The sequence below is a fragment of the Saimiri boliviensis genome, chromosome 1, assembly GCF_048565385.1.
Source record: "Saimiri boliviensis isolate mSaiBol1 chromosome 1, mSaiBol1.pri, whole genome shotgun sequence".
Taxonomy (NCBI): Eukaryota; Metazoa; Chordata; class Mammalia; order Primates; family Cebidae; genus Saimiri; species Saimiri boliviensis.
The window spans coordinates 32,117,979-32,134,595 of NC_133449.1; the positions used below are offsets into that span (position 1 = coordinate 32,117,979).

Genomic DNA, 16,617 nt, shown 5'->3' on the forward strand with positions numbered 1-16,617 from the left:
GTAAGTCAGTTTAGGAGAATTGGCATCTTAATATTGAGCTTTTAAATGTATTAACAGGTGTGTGTGTGTGTGTGTGTGTGTGTGTGTGTGTGTGTGTGTGTTTGTGTTTTCTCCTTAAATGCAGAATACACACTGAGGTATATATTCTATAGTATATTTAAGTTTTTTATTTCATTATGCTTTGTAGTTTTCAGCATAGTTTTACTTATTTTTACCTACGTATTTAGTTGTTATGTTGTGGTAAGTGATCTTTCTCTGAATCTTACGTTCCACTCACTTGTTATTTGTGTATAAAACTGTAACTGATTTGTACGTATTACTGTCACATCTGGTGACAGTACTACATTATTAAAAAAGTAGTTCGTAGATAGTTTGTAGATTCTTAGAGAATTTTTAATGTGTTGCAATCATGTCATCTATTGATAGGTTTACTTTTTTCTTTCTAATTATATTGTTGTTTTTTTCCTTGTGTTATTTTGTGCTTCCTAGGTCTTCCTATATGTTGTTGAATAGAAATGGTAATAGTAGTTATCTTTGTCTTGTTCTCACATCTATATCTATATCTAGATACCTATTAATAGACCTATATCTTTATTTATTTTTGAGAAGGAGTATCACTCTTGTTGCCCAGGCTGTAGTGCAGTGGCGCAGTTTTGGCTCCAACCTCCACCTCCCGGGTTCAAGAGATTTTCCTGCCTCAGCCTCCCAAGTAGCTGGGATTACAGGAGCCCACTACCACACCTGGCTGATTTTGTATTTTTCTAGAGATGGGGTTTTGCCATGTTGGCCAGGCTGGTCTTGAACTCCTGACTTCAGGTGATCCGCTTACCTCGGCCTCCCAAAGTGCTGGGATTACAGGTATGAGCCACTGTGCCTGGCCCAGCCCTATATTATTTTATGACTAGAGTTTTTGAGGCCATTTGTAATATAAATATAGAAAAGGATATTGAAAACTCGGATTGTGCAGAAGGTTTCTGATTAGTTCTATAGTATCAGGATGGCTTATTTTTCCTTGGGTTGTCTACCTCTTCTGTTTGTAGTGATTCAGTTAGTTTTCCGTGTATTATTTGGGTATTAGATTTTAAAATCATTTAAGTGTAAATGTTCACAGTATTAAAAACCTTATATATAACCCCAAAATACAAGCATGATATGAATGATTTAGTGCTAAAATCTAACAATTTCCCCTTGACTGTTAGAATTAATAGTTGTTGGGTGTGGAGCACTTGAAGGAGCAGGTGAATTTTTATTTTGGGACTATGCATATTCTGTGAGGAGTGATTGTCCCTCCCCTCCCTACCTCTCCCCTTTTTTTGTGGAGACAGTCTCACTTCATCACCCATGCTGGAATGCAGTGAAGGGTCACGACTCACTGCAACCTCCACCTTCTGAGTTCAGGTGCTTCTCATGCCTCAGCCTCCTATCTGCAGCCTCTTATCTGGGTTGACAGGCATGTGTCAGCGTGCCTAGCTAATTTGTGTGTGTGTTTAGTACAGATGGCATCTCGCCATATTGACCAAGCTGGTCTAGAACTCCTGACCGTAAGTGATCTGCCCACCTTGGCCTCCCAAAGTACTGGGATTACTGGCGTAAGCCATCATGCCCAGCCAATTGCTCTTTCTTTGACCAAGCTTGTTATGTTGAATTGGTGTATAGGTTAAATGAAGGGCACAGTATAACTGCAATGTAATGAGTGATGGTTTTGTTTTTTACACAAGGAAGTGTAATCATAAGAGTATATGTACAGTTTTTGTTATTGGTATATTGTTTATTTTAACTCAGCTTTTGTTATTAGAATTCTGGAAGAATATAGCCTTTGTTTGATTTTTAAAATATTGTTAGATTGCCTGGATTTTCCCCTTTATCCACTACCCATGAGCAAATTACTTCCCTCAGCTTTAGTTTCATTATGTCGAAAATGAGATTATTTTAGTACCTCATACATATAATAATAGCAACAAAAACTTTGTCTAGTTAGTGTTAAATACTTTGCTCTTGCTGAGATGAAATAAGTTGATGTAACTTCCATGCTTAACACTGTGCCCTGTGTTGGCTTTGGCTTCACGTACACTTTGGTTCTGATCCTAGTTCTATTACTGTGAGTTTACAGGGTAATTTCTCTGAGCCTTCCATACTTAATCAGAAAAAAAAAAAAAAAAAAAAAAGACAATCCTGATGCCTGGCCCATAAAGTTGCTCATAAAGTGAATTGTAGTTATTCTTTAAAACAGTGCTACATTGTAATGCATACTAAATTTTTGCTATTCTTACAGCAGTTATATTTTTCCCCAATGTATAATTTTGTAGTAAAGGCCTGTTATAAATAGTTACGTTGTTATTAACTTGGCCCCTAACTTTTCTTTTGTGCTGACATACTGGATTAAGTTGGGAAATGAAGTTTTAATCTCAGCTTTTCCAAGATATTTCCCATAAATTTGGAAAATAATGAATGCAGAAAGAATGATTTATAATGTTGTTCAAATAACAGTGAAATGGAAAATCAAAAAAATCTCTTGTAGGGTTTCATAGAGATTTTATTACGGAAAATGTCCATGGGTAAGAAGTATGCGCTAATTTTACTGTGTGTGGGATATGCCTCTCTTCATTTCGGTGTTTTGGGTGGTTTATAGCGGAAAACACTGTTTTTTGTATTCTGTGCAGGCCTTATCTCTGTTTAGGATATGCTATGCAGTGAGGAAGTATCATCTTCATCTCTTAAAATGAAGATCTTATATTTGGAGGGTTTTTTGAGTGCTTTTTGGTGGGTGAAGTAGGGTGTGTTGTTATTTCTTATGCTCAAATTGTGTGATAAGATTACTCTCATTTTTAATGATCCCTTTACTATAACAAAAATATTTGCAAAATCAAAAGTATACTGTCTCTGATTTTTCATTGCTTTAAGAAGTCATTCCTCATTGCTGAGCTGGGTGTGGTGGTTCACACCTGTAATCCCAGCACTTTCGGATGCTGAGGCTAGTAGATCACTTGAGGCCAGGAGTTCCAGAGCAGCCTGGCCAATATGGCGATACCCCAGCTCTACTAAACAAAAATTAGCCAAGCATGGTGGTGCATGCCTGTAATCCCAGCTACTCAGGAGGCTGAGGCATGAGAATCTCTTGAACCCAGAGATGGCGGTTGCAGTGACCCAAGATTGTTCCACTGCACTCTAGCCGGAGCAACAGAGTGAGACCTTGTCTTCCCCCCCCCCCCCCCCCCCAAAAAGTAATTCCTGGATTTCCTACTAGTATTATCAATATACTTTATTTTACCATTAATGTTTTCTTATTTATACTTTCCAGATTTCTTTTTTAGAATGAAAATTAACTATAGTTTTAGCATCAAAATAGTGTCAAAATATTTGTATATGTTTTCTCTTTAACTTTTTCTTCATCCTGGTGTTTTTGTTTTTGTTTTTTCCCCTTGTCTTATGCCAGTGAGTTCCTTCGGGGTTACTCCTGCAGTAGGTGGACTATCAGCTGGGACAGTTGGGGAAGCCTCGACAGCCCTGAGTTCAGCAGCCCAGGTAGCTTTGCAGTCTCTCTCTCATGCAATGGCTTCAGCCGAGCAACAGCTGCAGGTGCTGCAAGAGAAACAGCAGCAGCTTTTGAAGCTTCAGCAACAGGTTGGAGACTATTTGGCTCTTTGTTCATGCTGTCTCTAAACTTCAAAAGCTGAAAAGTACTTTAAAAATGACTATTCTTTTCATAAAGAAAAGTAGGTTGACCAGTCTGAGCTAATCATTTTCAACAAAAATTGAGGTAAAGTCTTTGTCATATTTAAATTTGTTAAAATTGTATGAATACATCTTATTGGGTACATATTTGAGGGATTATGATTGGTATTTTTGGTACAATCTTGAAGTAAATCCATTCTCTAAACACTCGGTCAAAGAATATGTACAGTTACTAGCTACTAGTTGCGTGGAGTATAGTACCTAAAACAACATTTTAAAGAAGAGTTAAATTACTGTGACTTAAAATTCACTAATAATGACAGATATTTTATAAATTTCATTGTGGCCTAAATTCGGAGTCCCCAATCGCTGGGCCACAGATCAGTACCAGTCAGTGGCCTTTTAGGAACTGGGCTGCGCAGTATGATGTGAGCAGCGGACAAGTGACCATTACCACCTGATCTCCATCTCCTTTTACATCAGCAAGGGTGTTTGATTCTCATAGGAGCATGAACCTTATTGTGAACAGTGCATGTGAGGTATCTAGGTTGCACACTGCTTTTGAGAGTCTAATGCCTGATGATCTGAGGTGAAGCAGTTTCATCCAGCAACCAGTCCCCTGTACCCCTGCCGCATCTCCCCAAATCCGTGGAGAAATTGTCTTCCATGAAACTGGTCTCTGTGGTGTAAAAAAGATTGAGGACTGCTGGTTTAAATGAAATGGGTGGCAATTCCAAGTGACAAATTGTATTACGTTAGTCAGCATGAGAGTTCACCTGCTGATAATATTTTGTTTTGAGCAAAATTTTGTTTCCTTATTTGCATTTAATTGTTCTGCTTCCTTTTCACCACTACTTTGAAAGAGTCCTAGTTCCCAAATGTACAGGAAATTTTGTGTTAAATATTTAAAGAAGCAATGATCTATTTATATGGAGTTCAATTTTGATTCAATTTCATCTTTATGATCAATTTAATCATGTTTATCTTCATAATATATGCCTGTGTGGTATTCCACCACAATTTAGGTAGGCAGGATTAGTCTATATATGTTGCTTTTACTTCTTTTGCAGAAAGCAAAGCTGGAAGCCAAGTTACATCAGACAACAGCTGCAGCGGCTGCAGCAGCATCAGCAGTAGGTCCTGTTCACAACTCTGTGCCTTCCAACCCAGTGGCTGCCCCTGGATTCTTCATTCATCCATCTGATGTTATTCCACCCACTCCAAAAACAACACCTCTTTTTATGACTCCACCACTCACTCCACCCAATGAAGCAGTTTCTGTTGTGATTAATGCCGAACTTGCACAGCTTTTCCCAGGCTCAGTCATTGATCCCCCAGCAGTCAATCTTGCTGCACATAACAAAAATTCCAGCAAGTCCAGAATGGTAAATTATGTTTTAAATAGGTGTTGGCTTAGATATGTGAAACTATTTTGAAATATACTCTTAACTTTAGGAGGCAAAATTTTTAATACAAATAATCTTTGATGTATAATTTAATAATCGGATTATTAATTTGATGTATCAAATTAGATTATTTTCTTTTATAAAATATTACAGTGCTTAGATTAAGAGAAGAAACTTACTAATTTGATACTTTGGTTAGTAGTTTTTATAGAACAAGACTAATATCAATATAAAGTTAGACTTTTTTTTTTCCCCTTTAGAATCCACTTGGTTCTGGTCTTGCCCTTGCAATTTCTCATGCTTCACATTTTCTTCAACCTCCACCTCACCAGTCCATTATTATAGAGCGAATGCATTCAGGTAATCTTTGACTTTCTTAAAATATATATATGTACACATACATATTTTTTTGTGCTTAGTTTGCTAGCCTTTTTAAGGCTCACTGTTCTTCAGTTTGTTGTTGTTTTTTTTCAAATCATATTTGCTCTTGGGTAAGTACATTTTATCAAGAATAAGCACTTACATGTTCAAGCTTTGTGCTTGCCAAACTGCATAAGGAGTGCTGTTGAGTGGTGGATTTGATCTCTATATGAATCTTGCCTGCTGATATATTATTGACATAAATAATTCATTGTAGTTGGCCAAATTACCATGACACTAGAAATTACATTCAAAATATTCTTACAACTAGCCTGCTTATAGTGGAACTCTTTCTTGAGAAAAGCAAACAGAGCTACTGCTTACTATAACAACAGGTAAGAGTAATAACATATCCTAGGGTCTTGTCTTGTGCTTATATGCTTGAGAACTGACATTGAGATAGATGCTTTCAATTATAACATGTTTGCAGATAAACTGTAGGCAGCTTTTCCCTTAAAACAGTTGGTTTTAACTACCACCAACATTGTTATGCTTTAACAACAATAGAATTCAACAAAATCCTCAGGGAAGTAACATGGTTCTAGTATACACTGTAGCATGTATCATATTAAGAATTAAATAGGCCGGGCGCGGTGGCTCAAGCCTGTAATCCCAGCACTTTGGGAGGCCGAGGCGGGTAGATCACAAGGTCAAGAGATCGAGACCATCTTGGTCAACATGGTGAAACCCCGTCTCTACTAAAAATACAAAAAAAATAGCTGGGCATGGTGGTGCGTGCCTGTAATCCCAGCTACTCAGGAGGCTGAGGCAGGAGAATTGCCTGAACCCAGGAGGCGGAGGTTGCGGTGAGCCGAGATCGCGCCATTGCACTCCAGCCTGGGTAACAAGAGCGAAACTCCGTCTCAAAAAAAAAAAAAGAATTAAATAATATTTGTGTTCTTGCAATGCAGTCATTTCCTCTTTGTCAGAGGGAGTTTGAAAGGTAAAATAAAAGTCTTACGGCATTTTCTGCCCAATGAATCATTTATTGATAACAACATTAGTGTTGATCATTTATAGTGGAAATTTGTCATTCTGCAGTCTTATGGGAGATGAGCAGTTGTTTACACTGTAGTTTGTTTTTTTTACATAGCAATGACTATAGTACATAAGCCTCCTGAGGAGGAGAACTATATTCTTTGTTGTTCCAGTAATCTTTCTGTTTAGGGAAGTGTGAGTAACTGCCTTGTTTTCTTTTAAACTAGCTCCGTGGAGAATAGCACCATCCCTTGAAGTTTAATTTAGTTGTTTTCCTTCACTATAAAATGTAGCTAGAAAGGTTACTAGCTGACCCCCACCCTATCACAGTAAAGAAAAAGAATTAATGATATTATTAATGATCTGCATTCTGTTTTGCTAGTTGAACTTATCCTTGTAATGTGTGTGAAATTAAGGATGTAAATCTGCTTTTTCTTCACCCATTTCATCTGTCATTGACCTGAAGAGATTGGGATATGTCTATACTGGGGAAAAACATTGTTTGAGATCCAATGGAGGACCTTCCCAAGACCTTTTTCAGTGGTAGTTTGATTGTATATGATTGTAGTCATGCTTTCGCTTTCCATCTAAACCCAAATGAATGCAATATGCAACTTCACAAGAAGTTAAGTAGGGGTCAAGGAAGCTAAATCAAATAATACTATTTGGTATTTTAATGCATCTAGTTGTGAAAAAAGAAAAAAAATTGCCAGTGGCTGAAAGAAGAGCAGATTCATCCTTTACAATATTAGCTAATATACTGCATTTGCTGATTTAAGGTTTTTTTTTTTTGTTTTTTTTTTGAGATGAAGTCTCACTCTGTCACCTAGGCTGGAGTGCAATGGTGTGATTTTGGCTCATTGCAACCTCCGCCTCCCGGGTTCAAGTGATTCTCCTGTCTCAGCGTCCTAAGAAGCTGGGATTACAGGTGCATGCTGCCATGCCTGGCTAATTTTTTGGATTTTTGGTAGAGAGGGGGTTTCACTGTGTTCGCCAGGCTGGTCTTGAACTCCTGAGCCCAGGCAGTCTACCCGCCTCCTCCTCCCAAAGTGCTAGAATTATAGGCGTGAGCCGCTGTGCCCGGCCTTGATTTAATTTTTTAAAACTCTAATATTTTAAAGCTTGTTTGTATAGTGGTTGATTGCCTTAACTGTAACAGTAACAATCTTACTGTTGTTTTTTTGTTTTTGTTTTTTAAAGACATGGGTCTCACTGTATTGCCCAGTGTGGAGTACAGTGGCTGTTCACAGGCATAATAGCAGTCTAGTGTATTGCAGCGTGGAACTCCTTGGCTCAAGCAGTTCTCCTGTTTCAGGTCCCCAGTAGCTGGGTCTAGAGGAACCTGCTCCTGTGTCCAGCTATTCTTAATTTTCTACCTAAGTCTTCAGGTTCATAACTAACACAGACTGGGATTTCAGAAAATTTTGGAATCAGAATTGACAAGGCCATTTTTACTGATTTACTTTTCCTCTTATTTGTAGTTTAGTGAGTTGATTTCATATTTTAAGATGAGTGCTCCAAACTGTTTTTGAGTGTATTATTTACTTAATTGATATATTTTTGGTCGGCTGTTTCTTCTTTCTCTCATAGGAGCAAGGAGATTTGTGACCTTGGATTTTGGGAGGCCTATATTGTTGACAGATGTATTGATTCCCACTTGTGGAGACTTGGCCTCTTTGTCAATTGACATTTGGACATTAGGAGAAGAGGTAGATGGAAGGCGATTGGTAGTGGCAACTGATATAAGCACCCATTCACTAATTCTTCATGACTTAATACCACCTCCGGTGTGCAGATTCATGAAGGTAAAGAACTTTAAGAAAGTAAATTGATATGCTTTCTATGTTTCTGACAAGTTATGGAAAATAAACCTAATTAAAAAGTATAACTATCTTTTAAAATACATTGCTCAGGTTTTTATTGTGACAGATGTATATATATGTATATTTGTAATTTTTCATTTCAGATAACTGTCATTGGACGTTATGGAAGTACAAATGCGAGAGCCAAAATCCCATTAGGATTTTACTATGGTCATACCTACATCTTGCCTTGGGAAAGTGAACTCAAGTTAATGCATGATCCTCTAAAGGGAGAGGGAGAATCTGCAAACCAGCCAGAAATTGACCAGCATTTAGCAATGATGGTTGCTCTACAGGAGGATATACAGTGCAGGTTAGTACAGAGTGCAAATTTTAATCTTATTGAAACTCTGTATTTTACCTGATGTCTTGCTTGTAATTCTCTCAAGAAATATCTTTTCATAGGTGTACAGTTAAAAGCAAAAGGAAGAAGGACAGTAGCACATTACAATAACCCTTAATGCATGAAAATGTTGTAATTAAATAATGGGCTCAATTTATTAGTACCTATCAAGTGTGTAGTTCTTTTTAACGGTTGTGTGTTAACAGGTTTGAGACATTTAATTCTTAGTATTTGTGTATGTACATAAAGAGAACAAGAATTATTTTAATCAATCATTTTTTACTTTTAGGTATAACTTGGCTTGTCATCGTCTGGAAACTCTTCTGCAAAGTATTGATCTTCCTCCTCTAAATAGTGCTAACAATGCACAGTACTTTTTACGAAAACCAGATAAGGCAGTCGAGGAAGACAGTAGGGTTTTTTCTGCTTACCAAGATTGTATTCAGCTACAGCTTCAACTAAATTTGGCTCATAATGCAGTGCAGAGGCTCAAAGTGGCACTAGGTGCAAGTCGGAAGATGTTGAGTGAAACATCAAATCCAGAAGATTTAATTCAGGCATCTTCCACAGAGCAGTTACGTACTATCATCAGATATTTATTGGATACTTTGCTCAGCCTGCTTCATGCTTCTAATGGTTTGTATTTGGCTTACATATTTTAAAGGCTGGGAATATACTTGATGTGGTTTCATTGCATGTGTTAGGATCTGTGTCGATATTTTCTATTGTAAATTTTTGTATTTTTAAAAGTGTCAGTATTTATGAAATGTCTCTAGGTTAATCCATTTCTCCCCGTTATTTTAAATATTTCTTAAATGAATTTTTGTGTGTTTTTTGGGGGGTTTTGCTATTTTCATGCACACCATTGTGCTACTGGCAAAGTAGTAAGTATTGAGTAGAAGTTCAACAGTGAAGCTTTTCATGTGCTGCTAACCTAATATAGAGTTATCATTTTCTAGCCAGGAGCTATTTTTGATCATTACACACACACATTCACTCAAACAGCCATCTGATACATCCAGCTCCATAGGCAAGAAATTTAATTTACGTAGGTGCTACTTTCCTCTCTAAATATCTAACAGATTTCTACATACAAGGAGTAAATACGTCAGAAAATCAACACTATATAATTATCTACTGATTACTAGAAAAGAGGAAAGCGTATTTAGGCATGCTTATTTTAATATTATACCATACAGTTAAATATGAAAGTTTACTATTTTCTTTCTTGTAATAGGACACTCTGTTCCTGCAGTTTTGCAGAACACATTTCATGCCCAGGCCTGTGAAGAGCTCTTTAAACACTTGTGCATCAGTGGAACCCCAAAGATACGGTTACATACTGGTCTTCTGCTTGTTCAATTGTGTGGTGGTGAAAGATGGTGGGGTCAGTTTCTTTCTAATGTTCTTCAGGAATTGTACAATTCAGAGCAGCTTCTCATCTTTCCACAGGATAGGTAGGTCAGAAAATGTTGGAAGTGTTTGTTATTAATGATTTCTACTTCTCACAGTAATTGGTCTGCTTTTGAAATCTTTGAAATGTGGATACTAAGTTGTGAATATGAGGCAGATCTCAGGGTTTGGAAAATGACCAGTGAAGGCTCCAGCATGGTGTATTGAAGGAGATACTAAGTGATGATAATTAGATTCTACTCTTTAGTTTTCTGATTGAACCTGTGGGCTTCGTAGATCTGTGTTCATAAGTGTTTCTATTAGATTATGTTACTTTATATTTCTATTAGATTGTTACTTTATGTGCTAAATGTGTTTTTTTGTGGCTAACAAAGTTCTTTCATTCACCAAGTCTTTGATTTCTTGTTAATAACATTAGAAAATATAACAAGCAGTTAGAAAAATAACTAATTTTAACTTCATGCGTCCAGATACAAATCTTGCTTTCCCAGTCTGAAATATGGTATGCTTTAAGAAGCAAACATTCTGTCATTACTCTGTTAAGTTTCTATGTAAATTATTTTAAAAATTGAACAATTAAATTGATTCTTACTGGGTATTTCCTTTTTTTAATTTTAATTTTAATTTTTTTCCCCTAGGGTCTTCATGTTACTTTCCTGCATTGGTCAAAGATCACTTAGTAACAGTGGAGTATTAGAAAGCTTACTTAATCTCTTGGATAATTTATTATCACCTCTTCAGCCACAGTTACCCATGCATAGGAGGACAGAAGGTATTAATATAAAGCAGTGTTCTTTAGTAAATCAATATTCCTGTAAATAGTGCTTTTATAAAATATCTTCTCTGAAATACTTTAATACTAATTACAGCACACTTAATATTTTTATGATGTAAGCTCTTAAAAATGAGCAACCTTCATGTGATTGACTGCCATGTAGTTATTACTTTTAAAATTTATTACATTTTCATTATTTGAACTTAGTATGTTTTTTCTACACTGCTATAACTAAAATCAAACTCCCTTATATAAGTTGAAGCTGTAAGGCACAGTTGTTCTGATCAACAATAATGAGTTTCATTTGGGCAGACTTTTATAGGAATAAAAACATTAGAACATAGTTTAGTGCTGTATGAATTGTAAGTTGAGAGTTAGATTTTTTGTTTCTGTTTCTGTGAGTCTGAGAATTGTATCTTATACCTTGCTTTCTAGTTTCTATATTACATTTTGGATTCATCCTATACTTAATCTGTATTCTTATACCTTGAAGCCTTTGTCTTTCATTAGATTTGCTGTTCTACTCAGTTCCTGGCTGTAGGTGTCTAATTTTTAGGCTTATTACATATAACTGTTAGTGTTAGTAATGATATGATGTGTTTTAGACTTATAAAATATTTTATCAGACCTAATTAGGAATCCTAAAGTCATCTGGATGTTTTTCCTTTACTCTCATCTCTCTCTAGGAGTACTAGATATTCCCATGATCAGTTGGGTTGTTATGCTGGTGTCCAGGTTGCTGGATTATGTGGCAACTGTTGAAGATGAAGCAGCAGCTGCAAAGAAACCTTTGAATGGTAAAGACAGGGAGAGGTTTCTGACAGGTATCAGAAGTTTATAATAATATGTTGGTGGGGATTTTGAGTGACTTCGCAGTTGTTCCAGAACTGGCTATTGGCCTGGAGATACCAGCTGTATGTAATTTATGGAAAATATGAATTAACTTTACTATAATTCTGTTTAAAGATAAAATTTATACTTTATAGACAAGCTTCTTTGTCTAGACATGACTTTTAGTTTCTAAATACCGGTATGACTTTGACAAGGTGTCTTCCCTCAGGCTCATTTAAACACTTTATATTAGCATGCATGTAAGTGAGTTATGAAAGGGAAATCTGTGAAGAGTTCTTACCATTTTTTCTTTGTATAATGTGTAATTTCATTTAGAATTATTGATGTCTACAATAAACTACTAATGCTCTTTTTTTAAAATATAGAAATTTCCCAGATTTTGAGTTGTAAGCTTGGTTTATAGGTTTGAAATACAGAAAAATTTAAAAATTAACCTGTAAAATTATCTTCTTCCCCTCCTCCCACTTAACAAGACTTTTTATTTTTATTTATTATTTTTCCTCAGAGATTCTTGTTCTGAAAACAAGGCTTTTTAAATAAAGGATTTGAGATAGCTAAATCCAGTATGTAAACCATTGGAAATATGTAAGCCATTGAGACACATAACATTACTGTACATTGTCAGGAACCTCAGTATTTTTAAAAGTTGCCTTGAGATGTTGTAGTAGAATCAGTTGTTTATAGTGCATATTATGTTTAGGAAGATAATGGGAAATTTATATTTATATAAGGAATTTGTATTGATTTAAAAAAAATGTATATGGGTTAGTGTACTCAGTTGTAGGATATAGAGGTAACAAATACAGTTAACATAAATGGAACTACATTCATATTGAGAAAGTCTGTATCATCTGTCACCCAGGCTGGAGTGCAGTGGCATGATCTCAGCTCACTGCAACCTCCACCTCCCAGGTTCAAAGGATTCTCCTGTTTCAGCCTCTCGAGTAGCTGGGATTATAGGTGTGTACCACCACGCCTGGCTAATTTTTCTGTATTTTTAGTAGAGATGAGGTTTCATCATGTTGGCCAGGCTGGTCTCAAACTCCTGACTTCAAGTCACCCACCCGCCTCGACCTCCCAAAGTTCTAGGTTTACATGATAAGCTACTGCGCCTGGCTGAGAAACAGTCTTGAAAAAAGAAAAATACAAAATAAACTGTAATATAATCTTGGAATGTAACAGATAGTATTTATACATTTAGATACTATGGAAATATTGGTGGAAGAGTTTTTTTTAGGGTTTGAAGAATTCGAACTAAGACTTGATAAATAGTAAAGAACAGAGAAAAATTTTTAGATAAGGAAAATATGTTTTATTATTGGAGATGGGTAAAATGTGTTATTGGACCTGAATTCAGTGAAACAGAATGGTCTGGACATAGTCCAAAAAATGAGACTTAAGTATAGGTAGACAGTATGCATTCTGAATTATTTAACCTTATTTTGGCAGTTGTTAGTTAAACTATTGTGTATTGTTTTATGGTCCCTGATTAAGAGCATGTGTGGGCCGGGCGCGGTGGCTCAAGCCTGTAATCCCAGCACTTTGGGAGGCCGAGGCGGGTGGATCACAAGGTCGAGAGATCGAGACCATCCTGGTCAACATGGTGAAACCCCGTCTCTACTAAAGATACAAAAAATTAGCTGGGCATGGTGGCACGTGCCTGTAATCCCAGGTACTCAGGAGGCTGAGGCAGGAGAATTGCCTGAACCCAGGAGGCGGAGGTTGCGGTGAGCCGAGATCGTGCCATTGCACTCCAGCCTGGGTAACAAGGGCGAAACTCCGTCTCAAAAAAAAAAAAAAAAAAAGCATGTGTGTTTGAAATAGGCAATAGTAGTATTGGTTGTTAGAATTGAATGACATTATCAAAATTGTCTTGTATAGAGATTAATCTTAATTGTGCAGGAAGATAGCTATTATGTAAAGGAAAGATTGGAGACAGAGGTAACTATGGTCTTGAATTGGGGTCTACATTAGAGAATTAATCGTTATCCAGTCTTTATAGAGTCAGTTCTTCTAGCAATTTCTTTACAGTGTTTTCCTTATTAAAACTGCTTTTCATGATTGGCACATGTATAACTGTATTTTTTGTTTTCTCGGTAGGAAGGGTACTTTAAAATCACATTTAACAGAATTATTAATTCAAGTTTTCCTTCCCCTGTAGGTAATCAGTGGAGTTTTATTAACAATAGTCTACACACACACAGCTTAAATAGATCTTCCAAAGGCAGCAGTAGCCTTGATAGATTATATTCCAGAAAAATCAGAAAGCAGCTTGTTCATCATAAACAGGTAATTGTCAATACATTTAAATTTTTTTAGTGTTTGAGAATATCATTTTGGAGGTTGCATGAGATAGATTGCCATCAGATACTAGGTATGATGTTTAATGAGCTCCTTAGTTTAGGAAAATTAATCTAACACTTTGGAGACTTCAGTTTCCTTAATGGTTAAAATGACAACAATATACAGTTTAGAGACTTTGTTGATACTCCTTTAACTTTTTACTGTCATCCATCTCTATTACTACCATTGTAAATGAGGTTGTCTTTATCTTTTGCCTAGTCAGAAAATCTCCTTTCCTTTGTTTTGCTTTAATCCAATCCATTTAATTCTTAGTAGCTTTCAGTTGACCTTTGGATGAAGGTGAAACTCTTTAACATGGCTTCAGGGTATTCATCATCTGCCCCTCTATCTAGCTTTCAGGTTTTAATTTTGTTTTCTTTTTCCATTTTTTTCTTTTACACACACAAACACACACACACTTGCTCACTCACTCACTCACTCACACACTTTTTGAGTCCGGAGACTTGTTACCTAGGCTGGAGTGCAGTAAAGGATCATAGTTCACTGCAGTCTTCAAATTCCTGGGCTCAAGCAATCCTTGCACCTCAGCCTTCCGAGTAGCTGGGATTACACCTGTGTACCACCATGCCAAGCTAATTTGTACACTGTTTCTTATGGAGACAGACTATTGCTTTATTACCCAGGCCACTCTCGAACTCCTGGCTCTGGTGATCCTTCTGCTTTGACCTCCGAAAGTGTTGGGATTATAAGTCTGAGCCACTGTGTCTGGCTACAAAATATTTTTATTGCTTTACGATGTACTAAGATTCTATATGAAAGTCTTGAGCTTTGGCATGTTAGGAAAGTTTTGGGCTTTTCAAAGTTATTTTACTGTTTCATTTTTTATCTTTTAAAAAAATTTGATATATGGGGCTTTTTTTAAAGGTAGGCTTGGCAATTAGTTGTTTATTTTTCACTTCGAAGTTTTTCAGCTGTGAGCTAGCTTGGTCCTTTGCTGGAAAAATGATGAGAAGTGTCTTCCTCAACTACCTCTTCTTTTTGAGACCTTTAACCAATTTTAGGTAGTATTAATTTGTATCTTTTAATATTTATGCTCGGTGCATTTAATTTGGATGGGAAACAAAACCTATTGTGTAACCCAGTGAATATTTGTCTGTGAAATATTACTATTTGATCTTCATTATGATTGACAGTATTGGGACAGTTGACAAAACTTAAAAGGTGACTTTGAGGGACAATTGGTGGTCAGGCATCAATATTACTTCTCTGATTTTGATGGTTGGAACTATGATTTGTAGATTTTATTTCTAGGAATTATATGAAAGTAATCAGGGTGATTAGTCATCAGGTTACTAATTTACTGCCAAATGGCTTAGTGAAAACCAGTTGCATTTGTACAATAGTTAAAACTGGCTATTTCAGAATAGATTAAAAATGATTTTTTTTCTTGGTTATACTTCTTGCTTATGTTAATTATAGAACTTTGGAAACTATTTTCTGAAAATACTTATTTGTAGTAATTCATAATTTTTAAAACGTTAACTTCTCAATTATAAATATATAACTTCTCAGTTTAATGTTTTTAAAATTATGTGTACATGCTAGTTTTAATTTAGGATAGAGTTTTTTTTTTCATCTATGGTGATAACAGCCAAGTGGAATTTAAAAAATAATAATAGTAATATTTTTTTCCTGATACCAAATATCAGGCAGCGGTCATGTCTGTAATCCCAGCACTTTGTGAGGCCAAGGCAGGTGGATCAACTGGGGCCAGAAGTTCAAGACTGGCCTGACCAGCATAGTGAAACCCCGCCTCTACTAAAAATACAAAAAATTAGCTGACGTGATGGCGTGTGCCTGTAGTCCCAGCTACTCAGGAGGGTGAGGCAGGAGAATCGCTTGAACATGGGAGGCAGAGGTTGCAGTGAGCCGAGATCACACCACTGCAGTCCAGCTTGAGTGACACAGCAAGACTCTGTCCCTCCCCCCCAAAAAAAGTCAATAGTAGGATAGTGTCAATAGTAGAAATTTAGGAAGTGTTCTCTTGGAAGGAAGGCTTATTAAGTTGTTAACTAAATTATTATTCATTTATAATTGTGGCTGTACTTTTCTAGTAATTTCTATTTAAAGTAACCTTCTGTGTACATAGATTGTGTACATTGTTGTGTGGAGAACACACATTCAACAGACTGTAAGGTCTTTATGAACAGAGTTTTTTCTCTCCCTTGGTCTGTTTATTGCTATAGACTGCTGATTGCCATCATTTAGGGATCAGGGAGATAGGGTAGGAGGGAACTGTGGATATAATTATAAAAGGACATGAGGGAACCTTGTGGTGGATTTGTTTGTTATTGACTGTTGTGGTAGATACGTGAACCAACACATGTAGACGTGTATCCAACTAAATGCACAGACACACACGCAAATGAGTGCAACTAAAAGTGGAGAAATCTGAGTAAGATTGGTGAATTCTATCAATGTCAGTACCTTGTGATATTATCCTGTAGCTTTTGTGAAATGTCATCATTAGGGAAAAGGGTAAAGTGTACAAGAGATTTCTGTATTATTTCTTAATTTATTTATATATGTAGC

General features: G+C 36.3%; 1 protein-coding gene across 12 annotated transcripts in view; it reads left to right on the forward strand.

Moving 5' to 3' along the window:
- BIRC6 (baculoviral IAP repeat containing 6) overlaps positions 1-16,617 on the forward strand; it is a 267,531-nt gene that overhangs the window by 112,590 nt on the left and 138,324 nt on the right. For 7 of the 12 annotated variants that reach the window (XR_012516772.1, XM_039475325.2, XM_074395726.1 and 4 more), the window contains 10 exons: positions 3,434-3,621; positions 4,743-5,057; positions 5,339-5,438; positions 8,067-8,281; positions 8,443-8,651; positions 8,971-9,317; positions 9,919-10,138; positions 10,733-10,866; positions 11,556-11,693; positions 13,883-14,010. Coding sequence is in view for 11 of the 12 variants with exons in the window: in XM_039475325.2 (XP_039331259.2) it covers positions 3,434-3,621; positions 4,743-5,057; positions 5,339-5,438; positions 8,067-8,281; positions 8,443-8,651; positions 8,971-9,317; positions 9,919-10,138; positions 10,733-10,866; positions 11,556-11,693; positions 13,883-14,010 (1,994 nt within the window). In the remaining variant the exon portion in view is untranslated. The remainder of the gene's footprint in view (positions 1-3,433; positions 3,622-4,742; positions 5,058-5,338; positions 5,439-8,066; positions 8,282-8,442; positions 8,652-8,970; positions 9,318-9,918; positions 10,139-10,732; positions 10,867-11,555; positions 11,694-13,882; positions 14,011-16,617) is intronic. The other 5 variants (XM_039475342.2, XM_074395728.1, XM_039475337.2 and 2 more) reach the window with 3 other exon arrangements.